This window comes from Alligator mississippiensis, chromosome 1 (assembly GCF_030867095.1).
Source record: "Alligator mississippiensis isolate rAllMis1 chromosome 1, rAllMis1, whole genome shotgun sequence".
NCBI classification, from domain to species: Eukaryota; Metazoa; Chordata; order Crocodylia; family Alligatoridae; genus Alligator; species Alligator mississippiensis.
In genome coordinates this window covers 172,558,741-172,582,046 of record NC_081824.1, presented here as the reverse complement: position 1 = coordinate 172,582,046, position 23,306 = coordinate 172,558,741, and the positions used below count along the sequence as shown (strand labels likewise).

Below are 23,306 nucleotides of genomic sequence, written 5' to 3'. Positions count from 1 at the left end.
TGTTGCTACATCGCCATAGGGCAACATGTAGACATGCTCTTAGGGTGGTATGTGGCATCCAATTCACAGTGACATGGTTAATTAACAAAATTGGGACTTTTACATCTACCACTTAAACCTTTGGCACTGAACTGGTGGCAGCAATTTGTTTTGATCCCTTATGTGGATTAGCATTATAGTGGAGTGAAGAACATACTTTCCTGTGGGTTTTGTTTATACCTACTGTTTATACCTACTGACAGCAGGGGAATGATGTGACTGGGAGATCTTTAGTTCCATGCCATGCCTTGGAAGGGAGTGTGAATTTATATGCACAAACACTTGTGTCTATTCCTCCACCAGGCTTGACCCTTTCTGCCTAGCCCTCCAGGTAGTCCCAGTTCAAACCCTGTGTTCCTGCCACCCCTAGCTCTTTATCCCAGTGCCTTTTTTGCTGAACCAGTCTTTTTACTGAACCACTGCCAGAATCTCCATGTTCTCAGATTATCATCCAAGTTTATTGTTCTACTCCATACTAACATGCTCCTAGTCCATAGTCCTTTTTCCCTTACCATGTCCCAGCCTTCTTATCCAAAAAGTTGCAGCTTCCCCTCCATCCCCTCCAGCTCCCAGTCTTCTTGCCCACCCTGCCATTTAACCAGATTCGCAGTCTACTCTCTTCCTTCCCTGGGTCTGGCTTTTGATCTCTGCATTTGAGTTAAATGGCTTCCTCCTTCATTTTTCTTGTTGCTAGCTACAGGGTCATCAAGAGTACAAGAGAGAGAAGAACCTGGCTGTCAGGTGATGTTATGGTTTGATGTGTGTTTTTGTTTTGAGAGTTTTATATGGCAGTTTCATTACTTTGTTAATAGATCATTTGCCCTGAATATTTCAGTTTTAAATTTTGTGAAAACCTGGGGTATCTAGTTGGTGCTGTAAAATATAATAGGAAAAAATACTTCTTTAAAAATTTTGCTAAATTCACAACTGAGTGCTAATCACTTCATGTCACTGCAGGCTAAATGATTCATATTGTTTTCCCTTCCAGGAATCAATATCAACTTGTAGATTTGCACAGCGAGTTGCCCTTATTAAGAATGAAGCAGTTCTTAATGAAGAAATTGACCCAAGACTGGTAAAAATGTTTTTGGTTGTTTCTTACTAACAAAGTACAGTGGTTGTTGCAGATTTTGTAGTGAATAATCTGCATTAAATGGTGTTTAGATTCAAGTCCTGATATTTTCTGTAAAATTGCAGGGTTTTTTAATTTGGACTTCTGGGGATAATTATGGTAATAATAACATGACCTTTATAAAAACTCATAATGTCATGGGAAATCCTTAGTCATTTAAAAGGAACTGTAATTTTTCATAACTGTTTTTCTTTATATTCTAAGTCAAAGGTTCCCCAGCTTTGGTCACAGAGAACACATTGTGTTCAGTGCTCTTGTTAGTCATCTACAGAGATACCCTCTTCTCACTTTTTTTAATTTTACACTTGCATCATTGCATTAGGAATATTAAAGCATAAATTAACTCTTTTCCAAATGTTACTTTTCCATGTCAGTAATTTCTTCCCTTACCATAGGGATACATACTTTGTGAGGAGGATATGTGACTTGATCTTGTTCCATTAAAGTAAGTGGGAGCAGAATCAAGCCCCAGAATGTAAAATGGTCCATTCAGTTGTAATGAGAGGTCATATAGTCCACCAGACAGTCTTTATAAAGAAATAGTCCGTAACATGGGAAAATTTGCTATCTCCTTGTTCTGCGGAATTTCAGATTATAGCCACACAGCATTCATTGCTTTGAGCTAGCTTTAAAATAGTTAGGTTGGGTACTGCTTTAGTACAGCTGCAGTAACAGGGAGCTCACTGCAGGCTAAATGACTATTTACTTAGCTTATTGGCCATTTTTGCAACCTATGGTGAGCTCTATGCTACTGCAACTACACTGCTAATTGTACCCAAACTAGCTAATTTAAAGCTAGCTCAGGCATCTCTATATGAGCTGTAATCGTTGCTGTAGTATGATTAGTAGGATGACTAGTATAGACATCACCTCATTTTATGAATGAAGAAGTGACTGAGTTGCTAACCATGAAGGCATACCCTGCTTTGTGTATAGTATAAGTGGAATCTTCAATACCATTCAGAAATGTGCCAGCTTAGTTCCCATGGAATTATTGGACATTTTATCATTGATGCTGGCAGGAGTAAAGTTAAGTTAATTTTGAGCACTTTGTATATTATATGATATTGCAATAAAAATAATCCTCATGAATAACATGAGCTGATCACTTGCATTTATGAATTAACAAGCGTTCAGCTGGGTGGTTTGAGAGCAAATAATAATGTCTAAATAGTTAATGAGAACTGATTCTGATATCAGGCTCCCTTGTTTATTGTTTTCAGGTAGTTGACTTGAAATATGTACTTCATAGAATCATAGAAAAATAGACCTGGAACAAACTACAAGAAATCATCTAATCCAATCCCCTGAGCAAGGCAGGATCATCCCTTTTTAACTGATTCCAGACGAATTTTAGTTCAACCTGCACTTAAAATTTTTCAGAAATAGAGATTCCCTAACCTCCATAGGTAATCTCTCCTAGTATTTAACCACCCTTTTAGTAGACAGTTGTTCATAATACCCAACCTGTATCTCCCTTGCTGCAGTTTAAGCCCATTATTTCTCATTTTGTTGCCCATGGACACAAAGACCAGTTGATCAGCACCACCTTTATAGCAACCAACTTTGTAATTGAAGCCTGTCATCAAATCTATCTTTAGTCATATTTTCTCTATATTTTCTTGAGACTAAATTAGTCAAATTCTTTCATCCCACTCACTTTACAATAAGCTCATCTAAACCATATTTTCTTAGCTTACTAATGAGAGTATCAAAAGCCTTACTAAAATCAATGTATATTATATCCACTAACCTCAAGATCTATCACTTGTCACAGAAAGAAATCAGGTTGGTTAAGCACAACTTGTTCTTGAAATATCCAGATATTGAAGTTAGACAGTAATTTTCTGGGTCCTGCTTTTTCCTTTTTTAAAGGTAAGCATTATATTTGCCCCTTTCTAGTCTTGTGGAACAACATCTGACTTGTATGTGTTCTCTGAGAAAACAACCAGTGCCTCTGCAATTACTTCAGCCAGTTTCTTGAATACTTGAGGATAAATCTCATCTGGCCCTGCTGATTTGAAAACATTCATCTTGCCTAAGTAAATTTGAACCTGTGCTTTCCTTTTTCTAGGCTGATTCTCATCTAGTCTACTTGTTTCCAACCACACTTGGCATCTGATACTTGCCCCTTGTTGTGAATATTGAAGTAAAGATGGCATTAAACTCTGCACCATATATTATTAACGTCTCCTCCCTATTCAGTAAAGGATCTATACTCTCCATGTCTTCCTCTTACTTCTGACCTATTTTAGAGAATGCTTCCCCCCCCACCTCGCTTATGTCCCTTGCTTGCATATCTGAATTTGTGTTTTGGCCATCCTGATTTTGTCCCTGCATGTTCTTCCTGTAGTCCTATACTCATCCATAATTACATATAGCCAAATTTCCACTTTTTATAGGACTACATTTTAAGTGTTGTTATTAAAGAGTTGACTAGTTAGCTGGTCTCTTGCTGTGTTTCCTATTTTTTATCTTATTGGGATAGCATGCGCCTGTGCCCCTAATATTGACTCTTTAAGGAACAGCTCAGATTCCTTTTTCCCTTAAACCTGCATTACTTGGGATTCTCCCTATTGGCTTCAAGTTTGTTTAAGTCTGCTTTGCTGAATTACAGTACTTTTATTCTACTGTTAACCATTCTTTTTTAGCATCATGGGCTCACTCTACCATTTCATTATTACCATCATCTAAGTTACCTTTCATGGCCAGTTTCTCAAAAAAATCCCTCCATTTTAGTAAGCAACAAATCAAGAACAGCTTGCTCCTATATTTGGTTTCTCCACACTTTTAACAAAAAATAGTCCCCAGCACAATTAAAAAACTTGCTTTAGTAGCTGAGTACTGTTGATGCCCTTCCAGGAGATTTCACAATAATTAAAATCCCACTTAAGCCCTGGGTTCTATGATTTGGATTCCATTGTTATTTAATGTCACTTTTTGTTAGTATAAACGATCTCATGGTAAATCCACAGCAGTAGTGACTACAGTGAACACAGCTGTATTTCAGCAGTCGAAGATGTGGCTCAGCAGAATCAAATAGACATGTTTCAGCAATAGAAGCATTTGTCCTGAAAGTGTGTCAACTCTCACTGCTTATGAAAAAACAGAAATCAGAATACAAAAATGGAAAGTGATTGGGCTGGGCTTGTCAGCTAGGTGAAATGTTAAGGTCAATCAAAGGACAAATGTGTTAGCTATGAAATCACTTACCAAAAGCAGTAGGAAAATCAAAACCTATATGAAATGGTGCTGTGTAATTTTGCCAGCTGGCTGCCAGTTTTTGCAGCTTGTACCCACTATTTGATCCCAAACCAGCTTAACTTCTTGACCTCATTGCTAGTGGTAATTCCCAAATTTGAGAGCAATGCATTGGCAAAAATCAAATTTGGTGGCTTGGCTTCATCAGTGCAATCTGTGATACAAAAGTGCTTAAACGTTGTAGTTGGGTGTGAATTAAAAGAGCCTTCCAGCACTTGCTCTTAGTGCTCTGAGAAATGTACTGGTACCCATTTGCACTCCAGAGTGTGAAAGATCATTTTCATGCTAAAAATATATCTTACAAGATGACAGATGGAATCAAGAATAACAACCTCACTGGGTATATCTACAGAAGACACTGACTGCACAGTAGCCTGATACAACTGCACAGTAGCACTGCATGGCAGAAACTGTACTGAGACACTATTGCACAGGAGTATTAGGCTACTGTACAATAGTGTCATTTAAAAGGTATTTGCCAGCACTACTGCACAGTAATTCTAGTTGTACATAGTAGGTGCATCTACATGAGACACTACTGTGCAGTGGTTGCTGTGCATTTATTTAGTTCTTGCTTATACAATTACTAAATAAATGTGCACTGTGCTGTCACGTCTCCTGTAAATGCGCCCTCTATGTGGAACATTTTTCAGAATCAAGGGAAATGCTACCTGCAACCACCTCTATTCTGTTAAGTAAAGTAAGAGCTAAATTTTTCCACAGTCAATTATTTTAATTATATTTCTTAGTATTGGTGGTGTTTTGAAAATTATGTACATTGGTAACCTTTACATATATTTTTTTTAACCTTTCTCATGAAATTTACTAGGAATTACTGGGCACATCTACACAAGCAATTAATGCAAAGCAATAAACTCCAGAGTTTATTGCTCCTCTGGGTGTGCTGTTTGAATGTGCACCTGAGAACACAGCACATTGAGCCAGGTTGGAACAGCCCCAGGTAGCAGGGGACTCTAGAGCCTGCCAGCCTGAGGCTACTCCCCCTGGCTTAATGTGCTGTGGAGGGGCTGACTGGGGCACAAGGGTGTTTCAGTGTAGGGCTAGCTGGCAGGCAGCCCCCCCACACTAAAGCATCCTGCACCACAGCCAGCTTGGGGAGTGTCTATATGTGCACTGCTGCAGGGTAAAAAACTCCACAGTAGGGTAGCACTTGTAAACACAAGTACTTGTAAGGTACTTGTATTTACAAGTGCTACCCTGTTACAGAGTTTATTAGTTTACTCCAACCTAATAGGAGTGCATGTGTAGATGTGAAATGTTTACTGTGGAGCTAGTCAACTGCAGTAAACGTCTCATGTAGACGTGTCCACTGTGTCAAAATTTGTAGCCTTAGACATAATGAACAATTGCATTCTGTTTTTGATTTAGTGGTGTCAGGCAATCAAAACTAAAACTTGTTGGGAAACTGATTTTTAATCCAGTATCTGTCATATTATGTATTCTCTCTCCTTCTGATAAAATCATTTATATTTGTCAGTATCAGTGTAGAACCTACTCACATTCTTAGGATTTTCCTCCTTACAGTGTGATTTATTTTATATAACATTATTTTTATGCTGCCAGTACAGATTTGTTGTTTTAACCAAACCATTTGCTACATGTAAAGGTGGTGTTCAATTCATACAATATAATAAAGTTCTTTTAGTAGATGTCCGTCTGCCACACACAGCTGTGCACTTCGGAGGGTTTTTATGTTCTTGAATGTTTCTTTGAAAATCTTTGCAGGTTACTTCTCAGGAATTTTAAGTGGCACTCTGATATATTGCCATCAGATTATCACTTCCCTGGTGCAATCTACTTTCTGCAGTTTCTGCAAAATATGTCTCACGTTACTCATGACAGGTGTTTTTTCTGGTTAACTTTTGACATGGAAACCATCATCTATTGATCATTACACATTTTCTCTTCTTCAATACTTTCTTATTCTGTAATAGTTTGTCATCTCTCAAACTTACTCTCATTTAGTAATTTTTCATCTTTTGTTGAGAAAAGCCAGGATCATTTGCTTGAATCTTTTTACTGATTTATTAGGGCTAATAACATTACCTTTTATGACAGTTGTCTAACACTTTATTTTGTCTGCACTTCTGCTCAGCCCTGATCTGAACTGTACCTAAAAGTGACATGTCTGGATTTCTATGGCATTAATTAGAGCAGGTAGGTTATCTTTCTATGGGGAGGATAAAGGTACCTGATGAGAGGACAAGAGCCAAATCTGCAGGGTAGTGTGAGAGAGCAGAAAGTGAGAAAACTGGAAGGAGAACCTATAGAAAGTAAGGCTGTAAGATGGTGGGGGAGAGAGGAAAATTGATTGAATTTGGTGGTTATGGTTTAATTGGTATGCCGTGGGTAATAAAGGAGAGACATGGTATGGTAGAGATGGGAGAAACTGAGTTTGGCTGAGGAGCTGGATGGGCTGGAATATTAGGACAGGTTGGATAAGAAAAGGAGGACTGAGAACCAGAAGGTTGGGAAAAAGGTGAAGGGAGAGTAGAGATGGCTCTAATGAGTGCTGGGTGTTAGGGAAAGCTGGGACTAGCAGAGCAAAGGGAATGGAGTACAGAAACTGGGATGGGGAGCCTTAACAGTTGATGAAGAGCCTGGAAAAGGAGATTGGGGCTGAGAACCTAAAAGGATTGTGAATAGAGATGTGAGTGACCAACTGCAGACCAGGATAAAAGGGAGAGAGAACTCAGATAAATAAGTAGCTAGGACCTAAGCAAGAAGTCTGTAGATAAGATGTTTGCTGGAAGGGTTGGGAATTGGGAATGATTGAGCAAAAATGCCAGGTGAGGGATTAGGTATTGGAACTGAAACAGGAAGTCCAGGGCTATAAGATTAGGATTTATTGGGTAGAGACTGATGGGACATCTCAGGTGTAGGTGCTGGGACTGACTAAATGAGGAGACAGGAGTGAAGAAGGGACAATATGATGACAGAACAGAATCCATGCCCAGTAGAGTTAGGAATAGAAGCTAAAATCCCCAAGTCTCCTCATTCTCTGCTTTCAGTAAATGTCCATGAAAGCAATGGGCACTTTTAAACATGCTCCGGTGGGGGGTGGGGGGAGAAGACGCTTTATTAGGGCAGCTCCGAGAGTTGTGTAGTGTACACAGGGTTGTGTAATGAAGGAGATTTGTTTGTAGGAGTCTGTTGCAGAGGGTGTAGTGTATATGAGGCAGGGGAATGGAGGAAGAAGAGAGATGATTTCATGGTTAACTAGGCCCAGAGAACTGGATTCCCTCCCTGCCTCTCACAGAATTTGTGTGTGATGCAAATCAGTTTTTCATATTTATCAAATGTATGTTTCTCATTTTCAAGGTACCTGGCTTGATATCTTGGGATCAAATTTGCAGAAGTTCTGAGCACCTATGGTTCTAAGCAGTTGAAGTCTACAGAAAGTAGTATAGGCAACCTTCAGTTCAATTTCCCAACTTTTGAACGCCTAATCTCCTAACCTGAATGTTCTTTTACGTGTTTTTGTATGTAGTTTATACAACAGCAATTTCATATAATTTTATTAACAAGTATCAAAGCAAAAATTGATTGCAGAGGGTGGCCAGCTGTCAGATCAATAGTATTTAGAATTAGTATGAGATATCTTTAGAACTTTTGTCTCAACTAGAACAGTGGTTCTCAACCTTTTCTGACATAAGAAAATGCCTCAGAAAATGCCAACTCTTTGCTTTCACTTATTTTTGACTGCAGAAAAATAATAGAATAATTCTTCTGTTGCAAAGAATTCATAAATACCACAAGAGGTCAGAATATTTTTGACAGTATGGATTCCTATTTCAAATTTCTAGGTTTATCTTGTGAATTATATGTAAGTATTTGCATACCTAACAGTGAATATATTACATGATATCCCACAGCACCCCTAAAAGGATCTTGCATGTAACACCCTAGTTGAGAATCACTGAAGTAGAGTTTTCACGTTCACTGGTATTCATATAATGACCATGTTCAAAACATGCACTAGTCTGATTGCTTTATTTTATGTATTTCATTGTCTAATTTCCCTCCCACAAGTACTTCTTGGGAGTTTGTCACAGCATGATTATTGGACTCCCTGGATAGTTACATTAATTGGTCTTTCTAACCCTTTTCTTTTCTCTCCCTTACCTCTCTCACGCATGTTGCAGTTGCCTCTATAGTGCTTGCCAGGCGACGGTGTTTATTTACTATTCAGAAAATCAGTGTGTGAATGTTTTTCTATTATATGTTGTTTCTTTGTATTCCTTTAAACTTTGTCTTCATGCATAAGTAATAATTTTCATATTAAAGATGGTCAGGAAGAAGGAAAAAAGAGAAAAGAATTACCATCTGCTAGACATAGATCTCCTAGGATCATTGCTAGTATTTATGGCAATGGATACTATATTGTTTCATATTGATGGCTTCAGATCAGAGAATTGTAAATGTAATCCCCATGAATATGTCATCATCTGTCTTCCTTGATTAGTAATAGTATAGACTACCAGGAAGATGGTATACCACATTTTAGTTACCACAAGCATCCTGACATTTTAGCTGAGAAAAACATCTCAATGCAGGCATATTTCCCTTAGAATTAACATTACCATCTTATCATTTTGGCTCATTTTTTAAACACAGTGGCTTTCTTTATGGTATCCATTAATGGTGAATATTTATGTTCAAGCCATTTTTTCTTTTTAGAGCTTGCTAAAATAAATACTACTAGAAAACAATTTATTCATTTCTATAACTTTCCTTTCTGGCCTTGGCCCCACAATTTCAATCCTTTTCCAGTGACTGGCTGCAGTTAGGCACTGGATGCAGGTGAACTAATTGAAACTGAACCAGAACTGACAGAAAAGACAAAGGTGATGGTGGGATATGTCACTGATGGGGTTCAGCCTTCACTTGTCACTCAGGTTCTCAGCTTTGGGGTGGCACTCATGGATCCCTGGGTGCACCTGGATTTTCAGATGGTGGTGATGGCTGAGAGCACCTTTTACCAACTCTCTGGTTATGAGGCTACAACCCGTTTTTCAGATTCAGACCTGACCATGATCATCCAGGCCTTTTGTAACCTCAAGCCTAGCCTATTGCAATGTATTCTATGTAGGGATGTCCCTGAGAACTATCTGGAAGCTGCAGCTGGTGCAGAAGACAGTGGTCAGACTTCTGAGGGGATTGGGTCTCCAGGAGCATATAACTCCAGCGCTCCAACTTCTGTAGTGGCTCTCTATAGCTTTCCAGATGCAATTCTAGGTGCTAGTTTTGGCCTATAAGGCCCTAAATGGTCTTGATCCATAAGTATACCTTCTCCCTTATGCCCCATCACAATTCCTAAGATCAGCTGAGAGCAGCCTCCTGCTGGGACCATCAGTATGCCAAGTGTGCTTGGCAAAAACATGGAAGGTTCTTCTTAGCAGTTGCTCCTCAGCTCTGGAAGTTTCTCCTTCCTGAGGCCTGCCAGAGCCCAAGCCTAGACGCCTATTTGGGCAAGTATTTACCAAAGTTAGGATGAGATGTTGTTTAGGGGATCTCTGGTTTACCCTGATTTTTGTTACTGTCCTGTTATTAAATTATTCTGTTTTCTTATTTTAAGCTGTCCTGAGCCTTTGTTCAGACTGGCAGCATGTAAATTGAATAAAAAATAAATGAACTTGCATACTGCAGTAAGTAATATACAAAGCTCCTAACAGATAGCTGTTGGCTTTTATAGTCCCTTTCTCAGTTAAATAATCCCAGCATTGCTGAACATTACTCAGAACTGCTGGATGCTTAGTAGTTTTGAAAATTGGAATATTTAGGGTATTTTCTACACTGAGGCTGCATCAAAAGATGTTAAAGCAGGAAACAGACCAATGCTAGGAGTTGTTAAAAACCACCTCGTGTTCATGTTTCAGGCAAAAGGAATTGCAGTTTACCAGTACCTCAGAGGATTTTAGAGAGCATTGTAGTCTGAATGTTTCTTTGTACCACTGGATATGTTTTAATGCAAATGTTCTTTCTGAGAGCAATGCAAGTCTTGGCTTGCCTGTGACTTGCTCCCCTCTGCCTCTTCCCTTCTGCTGCCTATACCTCTGTGAGTGTTCCTTCTCCCCACCCTCCTACCCCTTGTCCCCTGTTCCTGTCTCATCCATACCCTGGCTCCCTGCCCCCCTGCAGTGCCTGTATGTGCCCCCACACCCTGCTCCCATCTGCAGCCTGCCCCCACATGTCCTGCTCCTCTCCCTGCCTTCTCCCCACTTGCCTTCTGCTGCAGCTCTGCTCCTCCAGGGCACTTAGCACCAGCAGCAGCCCCTGCCCTGCCCTGGAGAAGCAGCGGCAGCAGCTCCTGGCTGGACTGGGTCAGGAGCTGGAACAGAAGGTAAAGGGGAAGGGGGCAGCTAGGTGTCTGGAGGGGCAGGCTGCAGGGAGGAGCAAGTGGTAGGACAAACAGGATGGGGGCAAGCACAGAGACAGGAGGCAAGAGGTAAGGGGACCGGCTGCAGGCTTTACCCTCCCACTGCAGTTGTTCCTGTGCTTCTTGCTTTTGTGTTTACCCTCCCCCGCTGAATGAGCCATTCCAGCTCAGCTCAGGCAGTGGATTAGCTCCAACTTCAGGTCTGGGGCCAAAGGTGGAGCTAAGGCATTACCTGCTCAGGGCCATTCTTGAATCCCAAATGAGGGGGATTTTTTTCTGGGGGCAGAAATCTCATCTTAGACTCAAGTAAATATGGTAATTACTTCTTATTATGTTGATTCATAAAAGTTGGCTAGTGTTGGCTCTATGCATGTGACCGAGGAATAGTAAAATTTTATGTTAGAGAGTTGATTTATACATTAAAAAAAATTGAAAGTGTTAATTTATATTACTTTGAAACTTATTTTTCCAAAGCTAGGGAAAGTAGTCTAGCTTTTGGGGTGTGGTTGTCCATTCTTTTACTCTTTGGCAAAGGTGTCAGTTCTATTTTAAATGTGTTTTCTTCAGTAACAGGCAAAAAACTAATGAGTCAGAAAGCTCTCTACTCACATGACAAATTATTTTTCTTTTTTTTTTAATATGTGTTTTACGCCATTCTTCTAACACAGACAGTTTACTGAGTCTGGAAGGCTTTTCTTGCTTTTTATAAATGGAAAAGACAATAAGTGTAGAGTATATTTAAAGATATTTGGCCTTTTTTAAAAATGGGTTATTGTAAAACAAGAAGGAAAGAAACACATATAGTGTAATGTTCTATTGATCTCAGTTTTCTAATGCAAAGTTTCTGGCCTATTAATCAGTAGGTGATGCTTGTTTTATTGCCTTGCCATTTGTAGATGATTGTCCAACTAAAGAAAGAGATCCAGGAGTTGAAGGATGAACTGGCCATGGTGACTGGGGAGCAAAGAACAGAAGAACTCACCCAAGAAGAGCTACTTCAGTATGCTTAGTATTGTTTTCTTTTTTCCACTTTGACAGGAAAAGTTTTATCCGCTTCTTTGTTGGCATAATGATATAAAATTCACCTCAAAACACTAAACTCCCCTGAGATGATAATAAAGTGCAGTTAGGCGCCCGGTTAGAGTGGCAGCTTTCCATGAAAAGCTGTACTAGGCTGCTGGCAATGTTTTCGCAGTCTCAGCTTTGAGGAAGTAAAGAAAAGAATATGAAGGATGGGAATGTCTCTCAGATGCCAGCTGAAGAGTAGTGTTGTATAATAACACAGAGTAAAAAAAACAAAAACTCTATATTGGAAATAAGATCTGAAAAGAATATAAGAAGAGTCTTTTGTGTTTAGCACTGCAGTAGGACGCTTCTTGTTTGTTATATGCCAAAGAAAGTTTGCAGTGCTAATGCATGGTATATTCATGTCTTAAAAGTGAAATATTTAAAATCTTAATTGATCCTGGGATGCTTAATACATACCAGTTTTGATGGATTCTATAGCTCTACAGTAATAAAACTGTACAACATGATTTTGAGGCAGGTTTATAGGTCTGGAACAGTTCAATGCTATTTCTTTCTCTGACACTGTCTGCCTTTGTGGTTTTGATCATCTCACTTTATTTTCTAATGCCTCTCTTGTAAAAGTAAAATAATATCTATCTTATAAGATGCTAAATAATTAATTAGTTGACAGATAAATGATTGGTAGTTAAATCCTGAATATTTATTAGTACAGTAGTATTCAGATGTTTTGGAGCTTTAGGGTCCTTGTCTTCATGTGTAAATAAGGGTTTATGAAAGAACCAGGGGTTTATGGGGTCACAGCAAACAGCTGCCAAGGACTACTGAGGTGCTCCAGTTGCTTGCCGCATCTTGAATTTCAAAGGGCATCACTTCTTTGATTGGCTGCATGGGATCACTAAAGAGCTCCAGCTGAGTGGAGAAGTAGTGCCCTTTGAAATAAAAGCCACAGCAAACAGATAAGCAGCTTGTCCTTAATTCAGCAACCCACTGCAAGGTAAGCAGGTTTTGAACCACTCAGATAAACATAAACTTTATGAATCTATATTTAGATTGGACATTAGGAAGAACTTCTTCACAGTTCGAGTGGCCAAGGTCTGGAACGGGCTCCCAAGGGAGGTAGTGCTCTCCCCTACCCTGTGGGTCTTCAAGAGGAGGTTAGATAAGCATCTAGCTGGGGTCATCTAGACCCAGCACTCTTTCCTGCCTATGCAGGGGGTCGGACTCGATGATCTATTGAGGTCCCTTCCGACCCTAACATCTATGAATCTATAATACAGGTGCTGCTGCATCACCTTCATTTATTATTGAAGTGGTCCAGAAGAGGGCTACAAATAGGGCTGCGCAAAGCTTCAGTCGCTGATTTGATTCGGCAGAGATTCAGCCAGATTCAGCGGCTGAATCTCCAAATCCGAATCAAATCAGGAGACCCTCTAATCTCTCTGAATCAAATCAGAGCCTTCCAAATCAATTTGGAGAGATTTGGAGAGATTCAGTGGTTTGGACATAGACACAGCTTTAAATGTTTTTTCTACATACCTCAAGGTATCAGGCGACTCGTGAACACTGAGATGGTGAGGCAGATGGAGTGTCCCACGGAAGCTCAGGGTGGTCTCCAGCGTGCTCAGCAGTGAACTTGGAAGTGGACCAGAAGCACTTCTAGGCCATTTCCAGGTCCGCCACGGAGCAGGAGGGGGATCTCTCCCCCGCCCCCCTGGCTTGGTGACTGGTGCCTCTTGTATCTGGGTGGGCTTCCGGGGTCCCCCCATGGCCAATCACCAAGCTGAGAGGGTGCAGGGCGGGGGTCCACTGCTGGGCATGCAGGCCCCCCCCACCCCCCCACTCCTGTGGGGTGCTCTATCCGCCTCACCATCTCAGCATTCATGAGCTGTGCCTGGTACCTCTAGGTATGTAGAAAAAACATTTAAAGCCGTGTCTATGGATGAATTGCTGATTCTCCAAATCATTATCAAATCTTCAGATTCAGATTCGACCAAATCAAATCAGGACAGTGATCTGAATCAACTAATCAAATCACTGTCACCCAAATCAGGCTGAATCCAAATCTGAATGTAATACAGCCTACTTTGCACACCCCTAGCTACCAGTATAGAAGTATAAAGAATTTTTGTTAATAGAAAATATTAAATTTTCTTACTGGTGAATTTTTGTGGTTTCATTAAAATGCTGTTGGTGAATATTTGAATAAAGAATTTATTTCAGTCACTCCTTCTATTAGTGCATACTTAAATAATCTATAATGAATTTAAAATTTTTAGTTTCCTAATTTAAATCTGTGTGTGTGTTTTTAAACTTCCTGTTAGTTAATAGTCTTTGTCATATGATAGAATAAGACATGTGTGGGGTAACACTAACAGTTTTTTTGTGTAGCAACATTGTGTTCAGAAATAGACATGTGAAATGTTATATCTATCACTTGAATTTTCCACTCAGGTCTTATTCATTATTGGGTTTTATAGTGTTCTTTAGTATTGGTTCTTTCGAGTGTCATTGCTTCTGAGACTGTCATGAATCTTACTTTCCAAGATTTCCTACCTGTGCTATTCTTTGCCAGACAACTGGCAGTCTACTGTATAGAAGTAGGTTTGAAGTAGATAAAGCTATTTAATATGAATATGCAAATGAAAACACTGAATAGAATGTAGCCTACTCGGCCTCTGGCAGACGTTACAGTTAAGATGTAGCCAGTAGGGGTGTGCGAAGCTGGCCATATTCGACTTGGATTTGGCCCGATTTGGGGGGAGAGTGATTCGATTCACTGATTCGGATCACTGTCCCGATATGATTCAGTTGAATCTGAATCTGAAGATTTGACTCTGATTCAGAGAATCAGCAATTCGGCCATAAACACAGCTTTATTATTTTTTTTCTACATACCTCAAGGTACCAGGCGCGGCTCATGAATGCTGAGATGGTGGGCGGATAGTGTGTCCCACAGAAGTGTTCACCCCCCCCCCCCCCCCCGCATGCTCAGTGACGGACCCGGAAGTGGACCAGAACAACTTCTGGTCCACTTCCAGGTCTGCCGCTGAGCATGCAAGGACCCTCCCCTCCTGGCTCAGTGATCAGGCACGGGTGCCCCACCACACCCAGGAGGCCCTAGTAGCCGAGCTGGGAGGTTGCAGGGTCACCCACGAACTCTGCAGTGGACCTGGAAGTGGACCAGAAGTACTTCTGGTCCACTTCCGCGTCCACCGCTGAGCATGCCGGGGACCCCCCACACTCCCATGGGACACTCCATCCGCCCCACCATCTCAGCATTCATGAGCCACTTAGTAAATTGAGGTATGTAGAAAAAACATACAAAGCTGTGTCTATGTCCGAATTGTTGAATCTCTCCAAACTGATTCAGAGGCTTCCTTTAGTTGATTGTCTACCAGGGGACCTAGATACAATGTGACAATATAGTAGTTATGTGCTTCTGAAAAACTTGCTTTCAGTGAATACAGATACACAAGCTTTGAAGAACATTAACTGGTAGAAATTAAGGATGTTAGTTTATGCCATTGCTTTGTGTTTAAATAGCATGATAAGTATATGCAAAATTACTTTGTGTTCTGACCCCATTGGCTTATCAGAAAAAGTAATATGTTCTAGTTCTTCCAGAGCAAAGTAGAGATAGACTGCCTTTAAACAATAAACAGCAAAAAGATTTTTTTTTCTTTTTTCAGCAGGATCTTAGTTATATTAAGGCAACCATTTTTGGAGACCAGAACTATAACATTCCAAGGTGCCTTAGTTTGCCTTTCCATTACAGTTAGCTCAGTATTGTGTAATGTAGATGTTTGCCTTTTAAGAAATACTATATTTACCCAAATCCAAGATGACCTGGAATTTAAGACAACCACCTAATCATTAGATTCTATACATGGAAAATGTATGTACATTTATAAATGTATAAATCTGTTATAGTTTTCCAGGTATTGAATTTAATTATTGGAGGGTTGTCTTAAATTAATTTCACACATTGTTGCAATGGTGAAAGAGTGGCGAGGAGGCAGGCTCTGGGGGACACACTAGGGGAGCAGGTGCTAGAGGGCAGACAGTGGGGGAGGTAGGTGGGCAGGCAGTGGGAGGTACATGGTGGGAGGCTCCAGGAGTGGGAGATAGGGGAAGAGGCAGTGGGGGTGGGTGGGGACCTGTGGCTATTGAGAGGGGAGGTGGGAGGGCAAGGGCAGTTGAGGGGCAGGCAGCAGCTGCAGTTGCAGCTCCAGCCCTGACCCTAAGTTAGAGCTGGGACCACAACAGATGCGTTCCCCTCCCGCCCTGTACTTGAGTCCAAGACATGCGCCACCCCCTCCCCCTCCCCCCACATTAAATGGCGGCGGGGACTTGTCTTGGTTTTGAGCTACTATGGTACTTTTTTGCAAGGAATTAAAACTTCTGTAATTAGAATAGAAAGCCAAATGTAAGTGCTAATGATGGAGACGCATTTCCTGAGGATTAGTAACCAAGGAGTGCCTCCAACGATTATCCCCAGTCATTCATCCCTATGAATTGTCTTGTTCTAAGGTCATTACTGCTAATATAGATTTAAAATGGAAAATAAAAATAGGCATATTGCTTCTTTCTGGCTGATGTAGTTTTAGATGGCATGTAGAAGAAGGTACTGTGAGAGAATTAATGCCCTGTTTGCAAGCCAGTCAGATTTCTTGAATGATCTTTCAACATTCCACTCGGTTAATAATGTTAATAAACCAATGTTTGGAAGATTCAAGTGGGGAAAGTTTCAAATGTCAGCAGTAATTATTATGAGTTTAGTTTGAGTGTGTTTTGTCTATACAAGCTATGTAGAAAAACATCTGGATGTGACCTAAACAACCAAATGAAAGTTTACAACGTCTGAGAGTTAGTGAAAATGCCTTTCTGTACTTGTTTGAACTTGCACGCTTTTTATGTTTGTTCGCCTAATGAATTAACAAATGTGGAGACAGTTGAAGACCATTTACTATAGTATACTGTTGGAAGTGAAATTCTTTTGAAACATACCTTACTTAATGATGGGCAGCCGCAATGAGTATAATTATATCTACAGGTACCTGAACATCAATAGATGAAATATAACAGTGTGGACTACATTTAGGACTTATCTCGAGACTTCAAACCTCTACTTAAAGTGTGTACATGATTTAAAGATTGGTCAGATGGGAGAGAGTTTGCAGGATAAGCTCTTATGTTAGGCCAAATATAAGTGTACAGTTCTTTGTGGGAATGAGCATGATCTATAATTTATTAACGCTTGTCAAAATCGACTGTGAATTTGCTTCAGTTTCTCATCTGTTGCGATCTAGTAAAAATTACTTAATAGGATATGGATGGGGCAGATGGTTATGACATACAGTTGAAAAAAAGGGACACTATATATAGGCTGGTGCAAGACACAGGGTTACCCATAATTAGGAGTCACCTTACAATCATGACTCTCAGGGAACAATGAGTAATTCTTTTAGCAAAATCTATTTGGCCTAAACTGTTAGGGATCCCAGCCAGTCTAGTATTTGGTGTTCGATATTACTACTTGTTTGGTCAACTACCAAAGGAAATTATAACTTCTATCAACTATGGATTATAGACAATATTAAGAAACTTATAGAATCATAGAAAGTAAGGGTGGAAGGGACCTCAGGAGGTCATCTTGTCCAACCCCCTGTTCAAAGCAGGTCCATTCCCAACTAGATCATCCCAGCCAAAGCTTTGTTTAGCCAGGTTTTGAAAACCTCCAAGAAAGGAGCTTCCACCACCTTTCTGGGTAAACTGTTCCAGTGTTTTACTACCCTCCTACTGAGAAAATTCTTCCTAATATCTAATGTAAACTTCCCTTGCTGCAGCTTGAGACCATTGCTCCTTGTTCTGTCATCTTCCACCACTGAAAACAGTCTAGCTCCATCTTCTTCCAAATCCTAGTTCAGGTAGTTGAAGGCTGCTATTAAATCCCCTTCCAGTCTCCTATTCTCTAGACTAAATAAGGACAGTTCCCTCAGTCTTTTCTCAGAAGTCATGTGCCCCAGCCCCCATACCATTTTTGTTGCCCATTGCTGGACTCTCTCCAATTTATCCACATCCTTTCTGAAGTGGGGGGCCCAAAACTGAACACAGTATTCCAGATGTGGCCTCACCAGTGCTGAATAGAGGGGAATAATCACTTCTCTTGACCTACTGGCAGCATACCTACCAATGCAGCTCAGTATGCCGTTAGCCTTCTTGGCAAGAAAGGCACAATGCTGGCTCACATTCAGTTTATTGTTCACTGCAAACCCCAGGTCCTTTTCTGCAGAGCTGCTGCCCAGCCAGTCGGCCCCCAGCCTGTACTGGTACATGGGATTGTTCCGTCCTAAGTGCAGGACTTTACACTTGTCCTTGTTGAACCTCGTAAGATTCCTTTTGTCCCAATTCTCCAATTTGTCTAGGTTACTCTGAATCCTAGCCCTACCCTCCAGTGTATCTACTACTCCTGCCAGCTTTGTGTCATCTGCAGATTTGCTGAGGATGCACTCTGCACCATCTTCCGGGTCATTGATTAAGACATTGGACAAAACCGACCCCAGGAGCAACCCCTGTGGCATTCCGCTTGATACCGGCTGCCATTTATCAAGCCATTTATTACTACTCTCTGAGCTCAATGCTCCGGCCACTTTTCTATCCACCTTACAGTGTATTTATCCAGCCTGTACTTCCTTAGCATTCCCTGGGAGAATGCTGTGGGAGACCATATGAAAAGCCTTGCTAAAGTCAAGGTACACCATATCGACTGGTCTCCCCTCAACCACAGAGCCAGTCACCTCATCATAAAAGGCAACCAGTTGGTTAGGCATGACTTGCCCCTAGTGAATCCATGTTGACTGTTCCTAATCACCTTTTTCCCTTCCAACTGATTGGAAATGGATTCCTTGAGGATCTGCTCCATAATTTTTCCAGGGACTGAGGTAAAGCTGATTGGTCTGTAGTTCCCTGCATTCTTCTTCCCTTTCATAAATATGGGCACTATGTTTGTCCGTTTCCTATCATCTGGGACCTCTCCTGATCACCATGAATTTTCAAAGATGATGGTCAGTGGCTCTGCAATCACATCAGCCAACTCCCTCAGCACCCTCGTGTTCATCACATCTGGCCCCACCGACTTGTACATGCCCAGCTTTTCTAACTAGTCCCTAACCTGTTCTTTCACCACAAAGGGCTGCTCACCTTTTCCCTAAACTGTGCTGCCCAGTTCAGTAGTCTGGGACCTGACTTTGCCTGTAAAAACTGAGGCAAAAAAGGCATTGAGCACGTCAGTCTTTTCTGGATCCTCTTTCACAAGATTGCCCCCCACATTCAGTAAGGGACCCACACTTTCCCTGAACCTCCTCTTGCTACTAACATACTTGTAGAAGCCCTTCTTGTTACCCTTCACATCCCTTGCTAGCTGTATCTCCAATTGAGTTTTGGCCTTCCTGACTTCATCCTTGCATGTCCGAGCAATGCTTTTATATCCTTCCCTAGTTATTTGTCCAAGTTTCCACTTCTTATAAGCTTCCTTTTTGTGATTTAGTTTACTGAAGAGTTCCCTGCTAAGCCACACTGCTCTTCTGCTATACTTGCTAATCTTCCTGCACATCAGGATGGTTTGTTCCTGCACTCTAAGTAAGGCTTCTCTGAAATACAGCCAGCAATCCTGGGCTCCTCTCCCCCTCAGACTGGCTTCCCAGGGGATTCTGCCAAGGAGTTCCCTGAGTGAGTCAAAGTCTGCTTTTCTGAAGTCCAGGGTCCTTACTCTACTACTCTCCATCCTTCCTTTCCTCAGGATCCTGAACTCAATCATCTCATGGGCAATACTGCCCAAGTTGCCGTCCTCTACTACATTCCCAACCAATTCTTCCCTGTTTGTGAGCAACAGGTCAAGAAGAGCATGGCCTTTAGTTGGCTACTCCAGCGTTTGCTCCAGGAAGTTGTCCCCGATAATCTACAAAAACTTCCTGGATTGCCTGTGCACTGCTGTATTGCCCTCCCAGCAGATGTCAGGGTGACTGAAGTCCCCCATGAGAACCAGGGCCTATGATTGGGAAACTTCTGTTAGTTATTTGAAGAAAGCCTCATCCACCACTTACTCCTGGTCTAGTGGTCTATAGCAGACCCCCACCAGAACATCACCCATGTTGGTCTTCCCTCTGACCCTAACTCAGAGACTCTCAACAGGCCTATCTCCAGTTTCATACTAGAGCTCTGAGCAATCATATGGCTCTTTTATATAGATTGCAACTCCTCCTCCTCTTGTCCCATGCCTGTCCTTCCTGAACAGTTTGTACCCATCCATGACAGTGCTCCAGTTATGCGAACTATCCCACCAAGTCTCTTATTCCAATCACGTCATAGTTCTGTTACTGTGCAAGGACTTTCAGGACTTCCTGCTTGTTTCCCAAGCTCCATGCATTTGTGTACAGGCACCTGAGGTAACTAGTCGATTGCCCTGATTTCTCAGGAAGTATGAGAGCACCTCCCCTGTTCCTCCCTCCTGCTTGCTCTTCCCCCAGGTGTCTTGCTTCCCCACTTACCTCAGGGCTTTGTTCTCCATCCCCCGGCAAACTCAGTTTAAAGCCCTCCTCACTAGGTTAGCAAGCCTTTCTGTGAAGACACTTTTCCCTCTCTTCGTCAGGTGGATCCCATCTCTTCCCAGCTGTCTGTCTTCTTGGAAGAACACCCCACCATCAAAGAAGCCAAATTCCAGCTGGTGCAGCAGGAATCACCAGCACCTGCGCAGCCAGGTGTTGATCTGCAGGATGCTCCTGCTCCTGCCTGGGCCCTTTCCCTTGACTGGAAGGATTGACGAGAACGCAACCTGTGCCCCACACCTCCTCACCATCGCACCCAGAGCTCTGTAGTCACTTGTGATATGCTCAGGGTCTCCCCTGGCAGTATCATTGGTGCCCAAATGAATGACCAGCATGGAGTAGTAGTAGTAGGAGTCAGAAGGCTGGATGAATCGGTATTCCCTCCGTGACATCTTGGATTCGGGCTCCAGGCAAGCAGCAGACCTCCCAAGACAACAGGTCAGGTTGGCAGGTGGCTCCCTTTGTACCCCGCAGAAGGGAGTCTCCAACCACCACCACCCGTCACTTTCCCACCTTGGTGAGGCCTGGCCTGTCTTTCTGCACCAATGGAACCTGCTCTTCTTTCTCTGCTGCTAGGGCTTCTGTTTTATTAACACATCTGCTGACCACATATGACCTGTACCTAAACAATATAGTGCTTTTCAAAACTCTTAAATCTTGCTTAATAAATGGCTTGCTCTGTTCTTTCAGAAAAAAAATATTTAGTATTTTTTATGGGCAGAAGAGAAAATTAACCAATGAAAGTGAAATGATACTAAGTATATGCTTGGCAGTAAATGAAAATGTGTACCTTCATCTTTTATTTCTTTCATGTATGGAATACCCAAGTTTAAACTGTAAGGCACTGAATAAGTACTTTATTTCCATTTCCATCTGATTTGTTTTTATTTCAGTTACTTTCTTTTCAGAAAAGGATACAAATCTGTAGCAATATTCAATAGATACAACCTCAGGCTAAACATACTTATGTAGTTTAATTAGTGATTTTTTTTAATAATGACACTACTCTTTTTTTCCTCCTAGGAGCATCATAGGGATTGATTAATTAATGTTCAAGAGTGATCTAGAAATGTTTAAATTTCAAATTACTTGATTTACTGCATGTTATACCAAGTGCATCTTGCATAATTGAGTACATCCTGCTTCTCTCTCTCTCACAGGTAGTTTCAGATTAAGTCAATGAAGTGCTCACTTGAATAAAATGTTAGTAGAGTTTAGGCCACTACATGAAAATACATATCTGTAGCTGGTTCTTCCACTTAGATTTTTCTTTCTGGTTGCTTTTTTTATTTAGAGGAAGGCAGTGTACCTGCCCGAGACTTTCCACATAACTGATACCCAGTAACACTCTCCCTTTCACTCAACGTACAACAAAATGAAAAACAAATGCTCTTGACTCTTTTAATGTGTATGTTAAATTATTACACAACATGAATAATCTTTCCTGAAAAGAAAACGACAATGTTCTTTGGAATTTTAACTTTAAATTCTGTTTTATATAGTTGACATATGCCTTACCTCTTTATATTTTGGGTAGTATTATTTTTATACTCTTAAACATTTCAAAGTTCTGTTGCTCTCATTTCATTTATTTAAAAAGCTTAGCATAAAAAATCCAGCTAGACTGCATAAATGGCTCAGAATTGAGTTCATAAAATGCTTTCAAAATTTGAGTTGCTTGCTTTGGATCTCACTCTGCTTCCTCAACTACAGTGAGCTGATCTCTAAATGTTCCTTCTGAGCTAAAGAATTATTTCCTTGTTTAGGAAAAAAGAAATGTTGGAACCTTTCGTACTCTTGAAAAAACATATATAAAATAGCAGCATGCCTCCCCACCATAAGGAAATTGTATACTCACAGGCTTCTGTATTGCAATTTAAAATAAAAAAAGTTTCATTTAAATGGAATGTTTCTCCTTTTCGCTTTCTGAGCAGTATGCCAGAAATAAGATGGAGAGGACTTTTTGTTTGAATGATGTTAGTATATTTTTTTCTCCAAGTGAGCTCACTAGAAACTTATGTTTTGTGCCCAGAGTCAGGATTTCAAATCAAATTCTTGTGTTCCATAGCACCCACGCTTCCAGAATCCACGCCAGTTGGAATTCTATAAACCCAAGATCGGAAGTGCTGGTTTAGCACATTAATTTATTAATAACTTTACCTTATTTCTTTCAGGTACATGCATTATTGCAGAACTTTTTTATTTTTAACTTAATCAGCCCATTATTGTTCATCGTTTTCAAGTGCTGGCCTAGTCATCAATTCCCTTCTGGATTTCATTTTCCTAATTCAGTTTTTTGACATCTGTATGCTAGCACAGTACTAACAATATCTCACTATTATACAGTATGGTATGGAGCAGTAACAGCTACCCAGTATTTAAGCTTCTGTGGGTGCATCTACACAAGATACTAACTACAGAGTAGTCTAATAACACTTTGCAGTAGCGTGCCAGGCAAAAATGCTAATACGCTGCTGCACAGTAGTATTAGGCTACTGTGCAGTAAGCACCACTAAAAACCTGCATGCCGGTGCTATTATGTAGTAGTGCAAGTTACTGTGCACTGTTTTATTACTTTGCTATGCAAGTACTGAACTTAATGCGCAGTAACTACGGAGCCTTAATGAACGTGTAGACACACCCACTACCAACAAACTTCATTTACAGAGTGGGCACAGTAAATGAAGCATCCCTTTGGCTGTTGTTAAAAGTTAATTTCAGCTGCAAGGTGGATGGTGAATAAGTATATAACCTTGTCTCAGGTCAACATAAATATAAAAAAAAGAAAAACAATGGCCCAAAAAATCTTTACAAAGCTAGAGGACCTATTTTTTAAACCAGT

The 23,306-nt window shown here is 40.9% G+C and overlaps 1 protein-coding gene across 3 annotated transcripts in view; it reads left to right on the top strand.

Annotated features, from left to right (window-relative positions):
- KIF6 (kinesin family member 6) overlaps window positions 1-23,306 on the top strand; it is a 436,353-nt gene that overhangs the window by 165,893 nt on the left and 247,154 nt on the right. For all 3 annotated transcript variants that reach the window (XM_019483065.2, XM_059717038.1, XM_059717041.1), the window contains exons 9-10: window positions 1,028-1,114; window positions 11,729-11,832. In XM_019483065.2, coding sequence (XP_019338610.1) covers window positions 1,028-1,114; window positions 11,729-11,832 — 191 coding nt within the window. The remainder of the gene's footprint in view (window positions 1-1,027; window positions 1,115-11,728; window positions 11,833-23,306) is intronic.